This window comes from Nannospalax galili, unplaced genomic scaffold (genome assembly GCF_000622305.1).
Source record: "Nannospalax galili isolate Female #2095 unplaced genomic scaffold, S.galili_v1.0 scaffold528, whole genome shotgun sequence".
In the NCBI taxonomy this organism is placed as follows: Eukaryota; Metazoa; Chordata; class Mammalia; order Rodentia; family Spalacidae; genus Nannospalax; species Nannospalax galili.
The window spans coordinates 28,693-47,740 of NW_008359681.1; the positions used below are offsets into that span (position 1 = coordinate 28,693).

Consider the following 19,048-nt stretch of genomic DNA (forward strand, 5'->3'; position numbering starts at 1 on the left):
GGTTCATGGAACATAGCAGAACAGGGGTTAGAGAGAATTCTAGTGCATTCCTCAACTCTCACCAGCAACAAGAGTGAGATGCACACAGAAGGCCACAACTGGCCAAGTTTTAGAGACTAAGAGACTGTAGAGTATGTGACCCCGGATAGGACTCCTATATTAAACCTCACCCACTCATGGCTCAGGGACCATTGAGGACGAGGGGGTGGAAAGATTGTAAGGACCAGGTTAGTCCATGAACACAGGGAAAGAGAGGCTCAGGCCACTGGAAGCTTGCACATGTGAACTTGTAGCAGTGGTGGTGTGGAGAACAAGACCCATGCCGACTCAATCAGACAAAGACCCAGAGTGGAGCGAAGGGAAATGGTTGCAGGCCAGCCCTAGAGTGGGAACTGTTGGAGACTGATTACTGCTGGGTGAGGGAGAGTAGACCTTCCTTAAGATCTCTAGATAGGCTGACTACTCCAGTAGATGAATTTGTACTGAAGGACATCTGGGTACAAATGCTTGACCAGATAGGACTTAATATGTATGATGGAATGCATGAGGTCCAGTGGGCGAGGGGGCATGGATGGGGAGCACGGTGGGGGAGGGAGCTGAATTTGATTAAGAACTGTTGTATGAAATATACAGAAGCTCAATAAAAATATTTTAAAAATACTGATCTACTGTAAGTAACACATAAACTGGATTAAAGAACCACGATTTTGTGTTTTATCAAGATAATTGCTAGTATTTTCTGTTAAATTTATCAGGCTTTTAGCCACTTGGGAAACTGAGCCTTAATAGAGTCAGGATTTAAGTGTCAGTTTTAAAGTCTTTTAAATGATCACTTTATAAGAACAAAAGGTGCTATGTTTATAGGCTTTATCTAAACGTTATACAAAAGCTAAAACGAAGACCACTACTCCCTTTTCAAAACTGATTGTGATATTATGATGGTTAGTATTGTCAGGTTGACAGGCTCTGTAATCATTTAGGAGACAAGCCTCTAGGTGTACCTGTGACAGTTATGTAGATTAGGTTAGCCTCTAGCTATGCCTGTGGGGAATTATCTGGATTAGGTTAGCTTCTAGTCATGCCTGTGGGGAATTATCTGGATTAGGTTAGCTTCTAGTCATGTCTGTGGGGAATTATCTGGATTAGGTTAGCTTCTAGTCATGCCTGTGGGGGATTATCTTGATCAGGTTAAATGGGGGAAGACTTATCCTAAAAGTGGTGGGCATCATTCCCTGAGTATGGGTCCTCGATGGTACAAAGAAGAGAAAGGGAGCTGAGCACTAGCATTCCTCTCTCTGCTTCATGACTACTGATGCCATGTGACCAGCTGCCTCAAGCTCCTGCCACCAAGACTTCCCTACTATGATGGATTAGAGCATTTTATCACAGCAACAGGAAGGTAACTAAGACATTGATCTTCTGGGTATTCAACAACCAAAATTCAAAGGCCAAAGTCGAAGATAAGGGCTAAGAGGACAGCCCTCCCAGGGTCAACCCAGACGCAGGCAAGACAGAACCCTATAAAAGACCCTACAAGTCTGGTAAGTCATCCATGCTCTTGATCAGAGAAACCACAGAAACTCCAGAGGTTAGACTCACTTATTTATTTATTTATTTATTTATTTATTTATTTATTTATTTATTTATGCAGTGCCTGCAGAGATCAGAAGAAGGCGTCGGATCCCCTAGAACTGGAGTTGCGGACGGTTGTTAGCTGCCATGTGGGTGCTGAGATTCAAACCTGGGTCTTCTGCAAGAACAGTCAGTGTTCTTAACCGCTGAGCCATCTCTCCAGCCCCAAGGTTAGACTCTTTAAGAGTAGACTTTCTGCAAAGAAGGTCATTGGAGAAGGCATGTCCCCAAGGCTTCTAAGGGAAGTCACATAGTTAGCAATGTGCCAGAAGTTGGCACAACTGGAAGGGGAAGAAGCTAGCAGAGCCAAGGGGCTCTTTGTATGTCTCTTAATTAACCCATAGTCTCAACTCACCTTAACAGTAGAAGGAGAAGAGGTTAAGTTTTGGCCACCCACATGGTCTCAAACACCCAACAGAAAAGCAAACTATACTAGCTCTAAAAGGACTCAAGTGCTGTGCCTGCTGCTGTACTCAAAAAGACCCCAGAGAACAGTGTCCACAATGAAGAGCTTCATAACATTTGTAAGGACCTTACCAGGTCTGATTAAGTACCACAGTGGCCACTGACTCCAGGGAATTACCAACTAGTTTCACTTGTTCAAAATAGAGTCTACTTTCCTATAAGTGCTGAAAGTGAGATGCAAAAGGATCTAGGAACTAATCATAGTCTTGTAATTTCTCTTCCAAAGGACTCCAAAGGTCAAACCAGATGAATAAATCTATGGACCCAGAATCCACTGCTCTTGCTTTTGGGATTATCCTGAAGGGAGTGGTCCTGACAGTGCCTATTCTCACCCTTACTTGTGCCTCATCAGGCAAATCCTGGACTGCATGGGAACCCTTTGAAGATGTTCTCTTCCATGAATAATTTGTCTGACACTTACCCCAATGAAATTCCATCCTTGCCCTCTTACTTTTCTCCTGCCCCATATTCCCAGCCTCATTAACCTTACTTCTCTCTTGCAGCTTCCTCCTTCCAGGGCAGCTACAGCCACTCTGCCTCTGCTGACCACCAAATCTACTTTCAGTTGTGGCAACACCAGGATGTCATCACTTCATCTGCCATCTGCCTCCTGCTCTACCCCTAGAAAGCCAGGAACATGAACTCTAGGCCAGGACAGTACCCCTAAAAAGCAGCTACAGAAGAAAGGCAAACTTTGCCCTTTTCCTTTTATAAGTCCTGAGGGCAGAGTGATGGCTCATCTGTTAAATACGCTTGTCAAGAAAAAGTCATACTCTTTGGAGAAAGAAATGTTGGGGTAGGCAGGGAGTTAGGGAACTGGCAGGGGCAGGGTGGCATGGTTTCAAATACTGGCCTTTCAGCAAACAACAAAATACCCTTATACTGCCTGTCATGAACACAAAGTTGAAAGATAAACCAGTGCACGCCTTTCATTAGATAATGGGAAATCCCCAAGCACCTTCGGCTGAAAAACTAAAATATCAACCAATGCCAATAAAACATGGTTAGGTAGTTTCTCCTCAACCTAGAAAAGTGGACAAAGTAAATCAACAATAAAGCGTCACTAGCTATTTCCTCCTTTTCAAACATACACTCCAGTATTTGGGCTGTGCATCTACCCTGCTACCCCATCAGGTACAAACAACACTGCACGACATTCCCAAGAAAGCACTTAGAACGGCACGGGCAAAGTAGGACTTCACATGTGCATGTGCTCACATTCCACATGCTGTGGGTATTTGACTTTGCCTTCCAGTAATGTTTCCTATACTAAGCGACATGTGCAAGGGTCTGAAAAGGTAGAGCCTGGTTTTAAATGGTGGGCCCAGTTTTCATGCCCAGACCCCTATGCTACCCTGATTTCACGTTAACCTTCAAGAAAAGCCACAATGAACCAGTTCTCTCTGTCTGCCTGCTGCACACCCTGCAAGGTAGATTCTACTTTCTTACTTCCACTAGATTAAAGCTTGCTTAACCTTTCCTCTGGTCTCCATTTCATCCTTTGTTTGGGGCATCCCTAACTTCAGCTGCCTCACCCAAGGATCCAGGTATTTTGCTACTGTATTGGTAACAAAACAACCAAGACTTTTAGATTTAGTTCTATGATGTTCTGCAGGTGTGTTCTCTCTCTCTCTCTCTCTCTCTCTTCAATTCCTTAATGTAAGTAAATAACTCACATAAATCATTATATATCCAATAGGCTCTGTTTCTCCAAAGAACTCCAACAGATGTGTAGGTAGGCACAGATAAGCACACACTCCACAATTAATGCACAAACCTATTTTTTATAGAAGAGCTGATCAATTCCACCTCAGTGAATATCTATCTATCTATCTATCTATCTATCTATCTATCTATATATATATATATCTTTGTATCTATCTACCATCTCTCTATCATCTATATCATCATCATCCATTTATGTATCATGTAGTACACATGTGTGTGTGTGGAGGTCAAAGCTTGACTTTGGGTGTTATTCCCCAGGTATATCTTTTGTTTGGTTTGGTTTTGGTTGTTTGGGGGTGGGGATTGTTTCTTTTCAAGATATATTTTTATTGAATTTTGGGGCATTTCATAGATCTTAATCATATATAACCCCCCTTATCTGCACCTCCCACAACTGTCCCCCATCAGATTTCATACATTCTGTCAGGCATGTTATGGCCTATTGAGTCAAGTTTGTGTCCCCTGATGTCCCTTGGTGTAAATTCATGCACTGGAGGTTGGTCAACCTATCTAGTGTCACTTCCTTAAAGAAGATGAACTCCCCCTCACCCAGCAAAGGTCAGCTGTCAATAGTTCCTTGGCTAAGGCTAGGAGTTCCTGCCCATTTCCCCAGTTCTATGTTGGGTTTTTGTCTGGTTGAGTTTGAATGGGTCTTATCCATGCTGTCACCATTGCTGTAGTTCATATGAGCAAGTTCCCAGAAGCCTAGAAAACTGTTTCCTTGTGGTCATCCACTACCTTGCCCATCCCCTTTTTAATTTTTATTGTCACTATGAATGAATAATTAACCAACGTCATGCTTGATCAATTATCTTGAATCACTGGATAATTTTAGCAAATATCTACAAATTAAATTCTAAAACTAAATTTTCAACATAAAATGAGCTTTGAGACCTAGATCTGAAATACATGTATTAGGCTTTTATTTATAGAAATGTTAAGATGTGTTCCAAAATGGTATGAGAGTCCTAGAAATAAGATCTTCCTATATATTATTAATCATAATTGTAATGATACTTCCTTAAATTCTAAAAAAATAACCCAGCCAGGCATGATGGTACACATCTATGATCCCAGTGCTCATGAAACTGAGGCAGGAAGATCTACTGCAAGTTCAAGGTCAGCTTGGTCTATACAGTGATTTCCAGGCCATCCAAGGGCTACATAGCAAACAAGATCCTAGCTAAAAAGAAACGTCTATAGTAAAGCTCCTTTATTCTGATGTCTCTCTGAAAGCTTTTGTCAGAACTTAACAGTCCTAGCAAGGTTGTGTCTTCAAGAGTGGTTCATGGAAAAGGATGGAAAGAATTCTGACAGCTGTAGGCTTGTTTCATTTTTTTTTAACCCTGTAGAGACTATTATCAAAGTAAACAAAATGAATGCCATAAATGAACTCTATAATGATTACCACCAGGCATGCACCTCTACCTGAAGCTGCTGTTAGTTTCTGATTGGCCAAAATCTTCATGATTTCTTTTTAAAATTTATTTTTTTTTATGTTTATGAATGTGAATGTTTTGTCTGCCTGTTAGTGTACCTGTGTCTGTGAAGGTCAGAAGAGGGTGTCAGAACCTCTGAAACTGGAGTCACAGACAGTTCTTAGCCACCATGTGGGTGCTGGGAACTGAAACCAGGCCCTCTGTGAGAGCAGACAGAAAATATTCTTAACCACTAAACCATCTCTCCAGCCCCCGCCCCCTTTTTTAAATTTGATTTTAGTTATAATTAGCATTCATATGCGTGTGTAGGTTAGAGGGCAATTTTCAAGAGTCTGTCCTTCTACCATGCGGGGTTCTGGGAATTGAACTCAGGTCATCAGGCATGCATGGAAAAAACTTTACCTCTGAGCCATCTTACCATCCCTCTTCATGATTTCTTCAAGCACAACTATGAACTTTCAGGGTAAGCTACAGGGTATAGTTAACTATAGCTACAGGGTAAGTTAACTTTTTCCAGTGTCTGTCTAGTCATTAAGTTCATAGGCTAAATTCCCTTGGAACTATTTTACTGGCCATCTGTGGAAAAGGGGCAAGAGAAAGGACCAGGCCCTTGAGGTGTGCCTTAGGAAAGCTTAAAGTAGCCTCAGAGGCAAAATGTTCCTAACAGGATTGAACATTGCTTACCCTCCTCAGTCGTAAAAATGTCATCTCCATGGAGGTGTGTGTTTGGGGGTAGAGGGTGGGGAGCAGGGACAGGAGAGGGTCCCCCCTTCAGGACAGTAGGAGACAGGTACATCTGGCATCAGAAAGCCAAGAGTGCTCACCAGAGTTGTCCTGCCATCCCATAATCATTTTCATCACTTTCAAAGAGGAGGAAATCGGGGTGGAACCAAAGCGTGGCGGAACTCGCTTTGTCTCATACGATCTTAGCACTGTGGGGTTATACCTAAACCAAAGGGTTGTCAGTAACCCTTTGCTTCTTGAGAGGTATCCCAAAGGCAAGACGTCTCATTCATCCATGGCTCTAATGTAAGATTATAACAGTATCTCCATGCTTTTAACTTCAGTGAGTTTATGTTTGCTAAAAATTTTTTAGTTTTTTACATTTTGGGGACTGGAGAGATGGCTCAGCAGCCAAGAGCACTTGCTGAGTCTCAGTTGTACTTGCAGAAGACTGGAGTTCTGTTCCCAGCACCCACATCAGGTAGCTTACAACCATCTGTAACTCCAGCTCCAGGGGATTTGATACCCCCTTCTGGCCTCCTCAGGTACCTTTACTCAGGTGGCATACATTCACACAGACACACAAATTTAAAAAAAATACTGATTAAAAACTCAACCCAAGCATGGTGGCCTAGGCCACAGGCCTTTAATCCCAGAATTCTGGACACAGAATCAGGCATATCTCTGTTAGTTCAGGCTAGCCTGGTCTACATAGTTAGCTCCAGGTCAGCCAGGACTACATGAAGGCTCTGTCTCAAAAAACAAAAACAAAACAAAAAACAAAAACAAAAAATCCCAACACAGAGTTCCTGGTAGTTCTCTGGGTGGTAGCTCAAACATTTAATCCAAGTATGGGGAGGGGGAGTTTGGCAGGCCTGAAGCAGGGAGATTGAATTTGAGGCCAGCCTAGTCTACATAGGAAGTTCCAGGTCAGGTTAGCCATGTTAGTAAGGCCCTGTCTCCAAAAAATAAAAAGAAGAGAAAACAAAAACAAAAGCAAAAACCCACAACCCAAACATGTAACCCTCAATCCCCACAAACAACAAAAATTAGTCTTTGTTAATTCTTAGATGACGTTGCAAAAGAGACAAAAGATGGGAGCCACTCCCCGCCCCTCCTCTCGAATGCTCTTCCTTTCTGGACCTACCTTCCTTTTCCAGACGGGAAATGCCCAGCTCAGTCAAGAAGGATTTCTGAGTAGAACGGCTTGGACTTCCGGGTCTGTTCCAGGCGATTCAGGATGAACTGGCTGGTGTCGATGAAGCGCTCGACGCAGTTCACCAGGCAGACCTCGGCCCGCCCGTCCAGCCTGGGCCGGGGCTTGTCCATGCACTTCTCCCAGCACAGCTCGGTTATGTGGTGGATCACCAGCTGCACGCGCTGCCTCTGCGTCTCCACCTCCACGAAACGCTGCAACTGCTGGTCTGTGGGGCCCAGGCTGCCCGTGGGCGAAGACCAGGAGGAATCCATGCCAGCGCCACCATGTGAGACCGGAAGAACTCTGGACAAGCCCCGCACCACGTGCCATGCCTGTAGAACCGGAAGTGGAAGTCCAATCTGCCACCTCAGGACTACCGAGGGTTGTGCAACGCTTCTCTGCAGCCAGGTGCCTCAGTTGATGTGCCATGTTAATGGTGCAGACGTTCACTTGGCTTTGCCAAGCATAGAGTTTTTTTAAAAAATAACTCTTGAATTTATATTACTAGACTTCATAATTTTTCCCAGATCTTTGAAGGAAATGGTGATTTTATAAAACTGCCGGTCAAAATCATGTTATTAACATGACAATGAATAGACTAATGAAAGAAAAACTGTGTTTCAGTGAGCGTTGGTTTAACCTGAACCCATTTGACTTAAATTCCTGAAGATAAAATCTGATTGGACTTTGAATTCTGAGGAAAAGCAGAGGAAGCTTTCCCCTCATCCTGTAAGTTTCCTTCAGAGGCATATTTATTCTAGTTGAACCTTAATCAGGTTCTAATGGATGTGTCTCTCTCCATTTCCAAGTCTCATTCTCTACACCTCAAGCTACAGAGCCTCATTATCTACCTCTCAAACTCCCAGAGTCCACTATAAAATATAGATGATTGTCTTCAGGCAGAGGTCAGGACTTTAGAATATTCTTTGTTCTGTTTCTATGTATCTCAAGTGTTTCACACTGAAGGCGAAACTAAAATGATGGTGACCCAATGAATGAATGGAGAACATCCAGGAAGGTAACACGTGTGTATGACTTCAGCTTCATGTACTCATGAAACTTCCTGTTACTAGCTACCTGTTTGGTCCTGGCCTCCTAACTTCAGTCTCCTCTTCCATGACCACCTAGAAATTAGCATTTTAAGTGATGTGGGACCGTCAAGCTCTTTAACCCTTGAGGAAAATTTTAGTCAAAAGTGGGAAACAAGAAAGGATAGAAAATATTACAAGAATGAGGTCAGAGTTAGTCAGCCTGGAAGAAAAGATAGGACAAGAGACCCCAGTCAGGGACAGGTTACTATAGTCCTTGATGCTGTAAAGATAAAAAAGACTTTTCCTGGAATGTGTAAGGAATAACCAATGGACATCCTAGGCTGTTCCCGACCTCTAGTCCAATTGTAACAATGGTTTGCTGTGCTCTCTTTGTCCCTTTTGAAATACAATTTTGTAGGGGCTAGAGAGATAGCTCAGAGCACAAACTACTCTTCGAGAGGATCCAAGTTCAGTTCCCAGAACCCATGTTGGGTGGCTCACAACCTTGGGCACCCAACTTACACATGCACATAACCCCCCCCACACACACACACACATAGTTAATTTAAAAATAAATCTTAAAATATTTCAATTCAATTTTAGAGACTCTGGATCCCAGGCTGGCCTTAAACTGGTTATGTAGCCAGCTAACTTCTAATCCTCATGCCTCTGTCTCCTAGAGTGCTGGAACTTCACATAAGTATCACGACCCTGTCAATGACTAAGAAACTGCTCTTTTTCATTTTGTAATGCTGGGGACTGAATCCAGGGCTTGTGCTTGCTACTATCACTGAGCCTCATCCCCAACTCTTTCCCCTCTTTAAATATATAAACCGAGACCCCCTTGGGTGCCATTTGAGGAACACTTTCTCTGGGCAATTAGAATTCATGTTTTCTCCTTGGGTGGCTATCCTTATTTTGTCTGGAATAAATTTTTGTTCTGTCACTTGGTGTGCCTTGGCTGGCCTTTCAGATTGATACTCATACATATGCATGAACACAGAGGCACCCTCTAGTCACCTACTAATCACATTCATACCTGTGAATTCCTAGTGCATAGGGCTCACAGTGGCTACTCAGCAAATGCTTACTGAATGAAAAATGGGTGAACACAGCAAGGGTAGGGGGAGCATTCCATAATTTCTTGCCCTTCTCCGATCTTCTAGGCCATTCCATTTAATAAGGAAACCCTAAGTGACTTGAAGACATGAAGGAATTTCTACTGGAGCTTGTGATATATATGTAGGCCAATTATGCCTGAAATTACTTCTGTTCTTTTTGTGGGCAGAGGCAGGAAAGGAAATTTATGGCAAAATGTTCTGGTAGAATAGGATTTTTTAATCTAAGTTCTCGCCAAAAGACCTGGAGTTGGGGGGCGCATTGTTTAGGCCATTTTACATACAGGGAAATTTGGCTGTGATGGCCTCTGTTAGTCTGAAGTGCATTGACTCACATTCTTGACTAGGGGGAAACCAAGGCATTCGGGAAGCTGTACCAAGTCATGGATACCTATAGGCATGCAGTTCAGACCAGGCTACAAAGCTGGAACAGTTGGGTTTCAATTAGGGTTTGGAGAAAGCCTCTGGAGAAACAGGCGTGTGTACTTCTCCAGAGGCTTTCACACGTACATTTCAGTGACAACAATCTTGTGACTGAGGCACAATCTTAATCAAGGGATGTGTGGATGCCTCATTTATTAGCCAGTGGTGTGGTAGGGAAAACCATTTTCTGGGAAATGGAAAGAAGAAAAAAAGTGGTAGCCAGGGGGCAGCCCCAGCCTCTTGCCTTTCCCTGCTGGTGAAGAACCAATTTAATTTGCAATAGAGTGTTAAGCCCCTGCCAAGTGCAGCTCTTGGAAAGCTGCCTATCTGGGCTGCAGATGTGCCTTTTCTGCTCCCTTAAGACGCCTTGCCCCACAAAGCCCAGGGAATCCGGACCAGGGCCACTTCCCTCCAATTCCCTCCTCAGAGTTGAGCATATGTGGGTCCCCAGGTGGCACTTCTTGCTTTACCTGGCTCATTGCTTCCAGTTGGAGCAGAATGGTGACTGCTTTTGAATTTCCTGACACTGATAGTTTGGTTGTTACATCTGTGGTCTGAATCTTAGCCCCGGGCGGGGGTGGGGGGTAGAAATGGAGCTGAAAAGAAACAGGCCTCCTGGGGTAATTTTCCTCCTTTGTCACAGACAGAGCCTCTACTAGAGGTGGGTGCAGCATCCTGTGGCAGGGAGATCATCTTTGCTGATACCCTGGGGTTTTTCATTTTTTAAGCAGAGGTGTAAAGGGAGGAAGCTTTAGAGTCTAGTACCATGAACTGATTTATTTTCTACAGAGGGGAGAGCACAGGCACCCTTCTGTGCTTTGTGACCACCTAGGAAGGCAGCTGGCTGTTAGACAGGTCTCTGCTGCCATCCTGGTGTGTTGATTGCCCTTGGTGAGATAGGTTAGTTAGCAAGGACCTTCTTGGATACCTGAGCAAAGACCTTTCCACCACCCTGCCTCTTGGCTCCAGCTCTCTCTACTACTATTGTCAGCAGGAAGGACGTCCTTAACTTTCCCCTGCTCAGTAGATCCCTGTCAGTCTTCTCTGGGCAGAAAGGCAGGCCAGATTCAGCATCATGTCATGAAGTAAAACCTGCTGATATGTCCTGGACAGCTCATTGGGTTGTCTTTTGGGGAAATATTTCAGAAGACTTCAGGAAGCCCTTTTGATAGTCCTTCCCCCACATGGTTGTACTTTTAATAATTGATTAGCTCTGAAGAGAACTACACTTTGCCCTTTCCAGTCACACCTCTGTGGGTCTTAAAAGGTTGGTGCTGTTCATGAGAGGGAAATGCCTGGAGAGGGTAACTTTGTATTAAGGCTTAAGTGTGCAGTTCTAGGCCATTTCAGAAGAGAAGGATGTGTCGGGAGAGTGGAGTATTTTGTGCTCCTGGGGGAAGAATCCATGAGGTGGAGGTGGATGCAGAGAAGGGCTGCAGAACACACCTTCGGGAGGTGAGGTGGCTTAGGTCTGTGGTAGAAGGGCTCACAAGCTTGTTGTTTGGTGGCTCCCGTTTTGGATCTGTGAGGCTGTTCAACCATGACAACTTCCCTAGGTTCACAGCTGTTGTGATAGCACCACCCATTTCTTCTTGGGTGTGACTTTTCTGTGGCTTCCAGCAGGGTCTAACATCCTGAGCAATTGTCTCATGCCAAACACCAAGAAAAAAAGAACATGATTGTCCCTCAGGCTCAGGTCTGCTGGAGAGGCAGAGAGTGCATGAGTCAGGTGAGTCTCCGTCAAGGGCCAACCCAGCAGGCAGGGACAAGGTTGAAAGTTCTCCACAGGTGAAAGGGTTCAGAGAGGAGAGTCTATGTGACAAAGCCTCCAGAGGAGGATGGTGTATAGACAGCAAAAGGAGGACAGAGGGACACCAGACTAAGGAAGTCAAGTGAACCCTGAGGATCTCATGGTGCCGAGGCTGGAGGGTGACATGTCCTGAGGAGGAGCAATAGGAAAAACCAAAAAGGGGGACCATTGGAAGAGTAGGGGTACTTGAGGAGTGAGGCCCAGCCCTTTGCCCTGTGAGCCCTAAGCAAATGAAGAAACAGACACAAAACTGCCCAATGGGCATCGGATAGCTGTGCTGTGAGTGCTTGGGTGGGTGACAGAAGGTGAATTGACCTGGGCTGGGACCCTCCTGAGCTGAACTGACCCCTTGGATGGCTTGGCTTGCCTGGACCTGCTCTGGCCTATTCTAGCCTCCTCTTCACACTCCATACAGAAACTCAGTACAGTTTGAAACGATCGTTGTTCGGAGAAGGGAAGAGGAAGAACTGCTCTCCTGGTTCACAGCTGGCAGTTTCAGGCTGGACATAGATGCCAATGGTTTGTCCTGTGGGAGGGCTTACTTCGAAGGACTGTCATTTCATTGGGGGCTTGGGTCGGCCTGTACACTCGTGGATTCCAGATTCATATATCCGTTTTGTGTGTGTGTGTGTGTGTGTGTGTGTGTGTGTGTGTGTGTCTGTGTGCGCGCGCGCGCCACCACTCTGTGGCTCCCTGGTGAAGTGTAGTGAAAATACCTTATTCAATGGTCAAGTACCATATGTGGAAGGCCATAAATACTGTCTCTGTAGAGAGAGAGAGAGAGAGAGAGAGAGAGAGAGAGAGAGAATTTGAGCATGTGTAAGATCCTGTGTGGGAGTGAACAAATGCATGTATGTTTGTGGATATGTGGGTGAGTGTTATTAAAGAAATTAGAGCTGAAGAGTAAAGTGGTAAAAGCAGATTTTAATCAGGCACTATTGCAATAGGAGAGTGAGACCTTGATAGAGATTTCTTTTCCAGTGGTAAAGATTGAACACAGGGCATTGTACATGCTAGGCAATTGGTATTCCACCGCCTACATCCTCAGCCCTTGGTGTACATAGAACTGAACTCTATTCTTGATATACCATGGACAAGTCGGAGTTTAAAGCCAAGGAGCAGAAATGATAGAGATGGAATTCACTAGAATGGAAGCATGGAGTGGGAGTTCTTGTTACTTTACCCTGATAGGATTCTTGTGAAGACAGGCAAAGGTGCTCAGACCTGGAAGGTAGATGGTAAGGAATTTGACCAGATATTGAGGGTGACTGGCTATTGAGAGTGGAGAGTTCTCTCTAAATGGGCTTAGCATGGTTCTTACTAAGCCTGGGTGATAAAGGCCTTATGACAATGACAAAGGACCTTGTCATTGTAAGTTCCAAGTCAGCCTGGTCTATGCAGAGACTCTGACTAAAATAATAAATAATAATTTAAAATTAAAAAAGAAAAGAAAGGAAAAGAAAAAGAAAAAAAAAGCTTAAAGTACCAACAAAAAATGTATCATCATGGTGGCTAACCTGAGAAAATGATAATGTCCAGTGTTGATGAAGATGAATGGGCATGGCTCATCCACCACTAAGAGCATGGGCTGGGGAGATGGTTCAGAAGATAAAGCACTTGCCCCACAAGCATGAGGATCAGAATTCAAAGCCCCAGAACCCTTTTCAAAGCCAGCAGCTTGGTAGTAGCGTGACAACTGCCTGCAATCTCAGCACGTAGGAAGCAGAGACGGGATCCTCGGAGCAAGCTAGCTAGCTAGACTACCTAGAATCAGTGAGCTCTGGGTTTAGTGAGAGGCCCTGCTTCAATAAATAAAGTGGAGAGCAGTCAAGGAAGAGACCTGCTGTCAACCTCAGACCAACATATGCACATGAATACATGCACCCACATGCGTACATACATACACATGCACCCACATGCAAGCAAACACAAACACAAAAAAAGAACACCTGTTTTGGCAAACTGTCTAGACCCCAGTAAAGCTAGATATGTGTAGATATGTGGGGGTCTATGTCACACCAATTCCACTACTCAGAAAATGAACATGTCAACCAAAGAACATGTCCAACAGACCTGCACATAGTCATCCCCAACTGGAAACAAATTCACTGTTTACTGACGACAGAAAGGATAAATACATGGTCATGTGTTCACAATGGAATGCCATTCTGCAAGGAGGAGAATGGATTACAGCCACACCTAGCAACAGAGGTGAACCTCACAAACGGATGTCGAGCCGAAGGGGCTACTTGTGCAAAAATATCGATGTGTGATTCTATTCTGTGGAGTTCCAAAACAGACAGGATGGTATGGTGATTTGGGAGGTAGGAGAGAGTTTAGCCTAGGGTGGAAGTAGAGGTTGGGAGGGGTGCAGGAGAGCTTAGGGGGTGCTGAGAGGGTGGTGCTTCCTAATCTAGGTGTTGATCACAAGGATGGAGTACTTTATGAAAATTGTCTGTCTGTGCTTTTGTGACTTGAGCACATTTCTATGGGTGTATGTTGTGGTTTTCTTTTTAAAAAAGACTATGCATAGAACTCTAACTCAATAATTTTTTTCGTCTTTTTGAGACAGGGTCTCCCTGTAGCCCCAGCTGGCCTTGAACTTGCTATGTAGACCAGGCTGGCCTTAAACTCACAGAGATCTACCTGCCTCTGCCTCCCGAGTGCTTGGATTAAAAGCATGCATCACCATGCCCATCACTGACTCAAGAAATCTAAAAAATTAAAAAGAAAAGGAAAAGGAAAAATAAACAAAAGCTTAAAATGACTGCACTAAGCATGGTGGCCTGTAATCCTAGCACTGGGGATGTAGAGGCAGGAGGACCAGGAGTTCAAGGCCAGCCTCAACTACACTGTACATTTAAAACTGGCCTGGAATACATGAGATCCTGTCTCAAAAAACAAAAGAAGGTTTTAAATTATTAAAGTATCCTCCTATTAAGAAGCAGAGACTATTTCACTTTTCTTTGAATTAGGATGGTCTGTGCCTTGCTTTGAATCAGGGTAGACTGTGACTTGCCTGTGACTGATAGAAAGTGCTAAAAGCCATGAGGTGACATTTCTGAGGCTAGGTAAGAAAAGAAGGTACAGTGTTTTAAGATAGAAATTCTGTATTCATTAAGATGAATAGATTAGAAAGTGCTCATATGCTGCTTATAGTTCCCAAGAGGAGCGGGCATGCCGTACCACACAGGCTCACGTGGGAAAGTGTCCGGATTGGCCAGGAGGCATGGGAGCAAGGGGAGAGTGTGGGCAGCCGTCTTCATTGTGGTTTCCGTGGTGAGAAGGCTTAAGATGGCAAGTTTGAATCACTCTAGAGGATTCTGGCAGAGGGGCTGTCAGGGTTGTTTGGTACCTGGCCGGAAGTGTTGTGAGCCTGGGAAAGGAAGTGGTAGAAGATGAGGGCTCTGAGCTGGTTGGTTTTCATCTAGAGATCACCCTCATGGGTGAGTTGTTAACTGTCTCTAGGAATTAGCTAACACTGAGAGGCTCTTTAGGGTCAGCAAAACTCCTAATGTCAAAGTGTCAGATACAGAAAGTAAAATGGCCAGTTACTTTCAGTTTTGCCTTATGTGGGGGCCTCAACCTGTCATGTAAGAAGCTTAATATACACCAAGGCTGCCATGCTGTGATGGAGTCCAAGTCACATGAAAAAGCCAAAGGTAGACACTTCCATTGACAACTCAGTTGAGGTTCCAGTCAGCAGTCAGCATCAACCACCGCCCCGAATGAAGTCAACTCCAGATGACACTGGCCCCCACCACCGGGTAACTCTTGGCTTCTAACTCATCCCGGTTAAAGCTCCTGGCATCAGGAAGCAGAGAAGAGCCATTTGCGCTATGCCCTCTTCAGCATTCTGGTACATAGAACCCACAAATGTAATAAAATACTTTGTAAGTTCAGTTATGGCTCAGAATAATTTGTTACCCACACTGGGAATGGTGTGCTACACTTTAACAAAAAAGTTTACTCCAAATAATAATAATAATAATAGCAACAACAACAACAACAACAATAATGGGTGCTGGAGAGTGTGGTGGTGCTGGAGCCTCCCCATAGGCTCCAAGTATTTGGACATTTTGTCCCCAGATGATGGCCCTGTTTTGGGAGGTCTTAGAAGGTGTGGCTATCCTAGAGGAAGCATGTCACTGGGCGTGGGCTTAGAGAGTTCTTAAGCCTTGCCAAATCTCCAATTGCTCTCTTGCTTCCTGTGCCTGTGTGATGATGTGAGAGCTTAGCTTCTGCTCCTGCTCCAGCCACCTCCAGCCACTATGCCTCCCTGCCATGACAGACTGTAATTCCCCTGGAACTATAGCTCAAATAAACTCTTCCTTCTATAAATTGCTTTAGCCAGTGTTTTTAGCACAGCAACAGAACAGTGACTAATACAGAGAGATACTCAGAAGAGTGCTTACTGTATAAGCATGAAGACCTGAGTTGATCCTGAGGACTCACATAAAAACTGGGCATGGCAGCATGCACCTGTAATCCAGCACTGGGGAGGCTTGCTGGCCATCTAATCTAGCCAAACTGGCAAACTCCATGTTCAATGACAGACTCTGTCTTTAAAAATGAGGTAGATATTCTAAAATGAAATGGAGATCTTTTTTAAAGGTTAAAAACTCATCCAATTTTATGTCTTACAGGGCTTATACTGAGCTCAATAATATATAACTATATTAATTCAACTGTGAACCTAGAAACTTGCACCCACTTGTGAAAGAGATGCACCCTAGGTCAGAAAATTGTTATTGAATATGTCAATGCTATAATGAAATACTTCTTCTAATCATATATTTATTAAAATTTTTTTAAAAAAGCCTGGCATGGTGGTGCACGCCTATAGTCCCAGAACTTGGGAGACATGAAAAACATTAGCATTGAAATCTACCTGCTGACTTTATATCCATGCTCAGATGCCAAGGAGCTCAGAAAGTAACCGACAATGACTAGTAATAATCAGACATATAGAGATTCGAAACGCATATGCATCTTAGTGTCAATTGTATTAAAAATGAATTTTTCTGCGTGAAACTGTATATTTTAATAGTGAAATGGAGTACTTTTTTAAAGGTTAAAACCTCATTTAATTTTATGCCTTATAGGGTTTATACTGAGTACAATATTGTATAACTATAATAATTCAACTGTAAACCTAAAAATGTACAACCAGTTTTGTAAGAGATGCACTCTAACTCAGAAAATTGTTATTGAATATGTCAATGCTGACGTAATGAAATGCGTCTTCTAAGTATGTGGTCATTTAATAAATAATTTTTAAAAAATGAGGTAGAAAGGAATGGAGGAAGACACCTGATGTTGACCTCTGATCTCCACACTATGTACACACATATGCATATGCATGTGTACACACATGAACACCTGCACTTTCATGTACATATGCACAATCTTTCATGTGCATATTATCCCAGTAGAAGTATTAATCAACATATTCCAATGGCATAATCTCAGATACAATATCACATCTGTGTTTTTTGTTTGTTTTGTTTTGTTTTTTATCTCTAAAGGACCTCTGAAGATGTTATCTGGCATAGCCAACACCAGCAGTCTCCCTGATAATGGTAATTCCTGCCTCACACAACTCCTACCCCATGCAGCCAGCCTGACGCTATCTCTGTTCTACACAGCCCTCCTGGTCTTCAGTGCCCTAGAAAACATCCTTGCCCTTTGCCTTGCCTGTCAAAAGGGCAAGAAGATCAATTCTACAAATGTCTACTTGGTCCACCTGGCTGTGGTGGACCTGTTTACCTTGGCCTTGCCTGGAAAGATCTCCTATTATGTATTAGACTTCAGTTGACCATTTGGAGATGGCATCTACAGACTGATGCCCTTCATGATGTACGTGAACACCTACGGAGGGATCTATCTGATGACCTGTGCGAGTGTGGACCGGTATCTGGCAGTAGTCTGTGCCCACCAGTGCCTGCATCTCTGCAGTATTGGCCAAGCTAGGCTCATTTGCATGGCTGTCTGGATCTTGGCATTTCTGCAGACAGCACCCTTGCTCTTGACTCCTGTGGCCAGGCCCATGAAGGGAAAACTGACCTGCATGGAGTACATCAGTGTGGAGGCCATCCTTGGGCTGCCTGTCATGGTCCTGGTAGCCTGTGTGGTCAGCTTTTGTAGGCCTGTAGGGATCATTCTGTTCTGCTATGTGAAGATCGCCTTGAAGTTGTGCAGCACTGCCCGGGAAAACCCTCTGACCAGCAAGTGATACCCCCGGAGGGCATGTCTGCTCACCCTGGTGGTGCTGGTGACTGCCCTCATGTGCTTCAGCCCCTACCATCTCAATGTCATCCAGTTCAAGGTGAGAGAGATGCTTGGCCCCTTTCCTGTGCTCAGCAGAGGGCTTTCACACTGGCCCTTCAGGTCACCATGTCCCTCATGAACTTGAACTGTGGTATTGACCAGGTCATTTACTTCTTGTCCTCTACCCGTTACAGGAAATGGCTTCTGGGCATTTTAAAACTCAGAGCATCCTCCTCTGCCTCCTGCTCCTCCCTCTTGGGAAAAGATTCCTCAGAAACTCCAAGCAGCAACTACATGGGAGGCTCTGCATCCTTCGCAGACAACAAAGTCTAATGAGCATGTCACCAAATTTTACTCTTGGGGCCCCACGTTTTCTATAATTTTTGGTAGGAGAGGGATTGGTAGGCTTTCTAAGAAAAAGAATACAGGGGGCTGGAGGATGACTCAGCAGTTAAGAGCACTGACTGCTCTTGCAGAAGACCTGGGTTTGAATCCCAGTACGCATATGGGCTAACAACCATCTGTAACTCCAGTTCCAGGGGATCCAAGACCCTCTTCTGTCCTCCATGGGTATTGCATGACATGGGTGCATTTAGATACATGCAGGCATAATACTTATACACATAAAATAAAAATAAATAATTTAAAAAAGAAAAAGAATACTGGAAACTGGGAATGGTGGAACAGGCCTATAATCCCAGCATTGGGGAGGTAGAGGCAGAGGATCATAAGTTCAAGGCCAGCCAGGGCCACACATTGCGACTTTTTCGCAAAAGAGGTAGACTGCTTGCTTAAGAGGGTCTGGGTTCAATTCCTACTACCAGAAAACCAAAGCATAATATCAGGGCTCATGATATGGCTCAGTGGTGGAATGCTAATCTATCATGCACAAGGCCGTGGGATCAATCACCATCACTGCCAAAAAAAGAAAAGAAAATACGGGTTGAATATCCATTATCTGAAATGCTTGGAATTAGAAGTGTTTGGGATTTCAGATGTTTTCAGGCTTTGAAACACTACATATACATAGTAAGTCTTGGGAATGGAACTCAAGTGTAAATGTGAAACTTCCATGTTTCATATAAACCTATACACAGGGTCCTAAGGTGACTCTACACAGTATTTTAAATAATATGTGTATGAAGCAAAGTTTCATGGTGTGGACCTTTCCATTTGTGACATCAAGTTGGTGCTCAAAAAGTTGCCAGTTT

General features: G+C 44.0%; 2 protein-coding genes across 2 annotated transcripts; one reads left to right on the plus strand and one right to left on the minus strand.

Annotated features, from left to right (window-relative positions):
* Positions 1-7,163: 7,163 nt before the first annotated feature.
* Positions 7,164-7,457, minus strand: LOC103726169 (putative mitochondrial import inner membrane translocase subunit Tim8 A-B). Its single transcript, XM_008823615.1, has one exon. It carries the CDS (start codon positions 7,455-7,457, stop codon positions 7,164-7,166), a length of 294 nt encoding a protein of 97 aa, XP_008821837.1.
* Positions 7,458-14,744: 7,287 nt separating this feature from the next.
* Positions 14,745-18,170, plus strand: LOC103726170 (G-protein coupled receptor 183-like). The gene is given in 3 exon segments (XM_008823616.1): positions 14,745-14,868; positions 17,096-17,583; positions 17,934-18,170. Coding segments are annotated over 3 exon segments (849 nt in total).
* The last annotated feature ends 878 nt before the right edge of the window (positions 18,171-19,048 follow it).

Coding starts and splice junctions, on each gene's coding strand:
- LOC103726169 (XM_008823615.1), bottom strand. CDS start 7,457: ATGGATTCCTCCTGGTCTTCGCCCACGGGCAGCCTGGGCCCCACAGAC.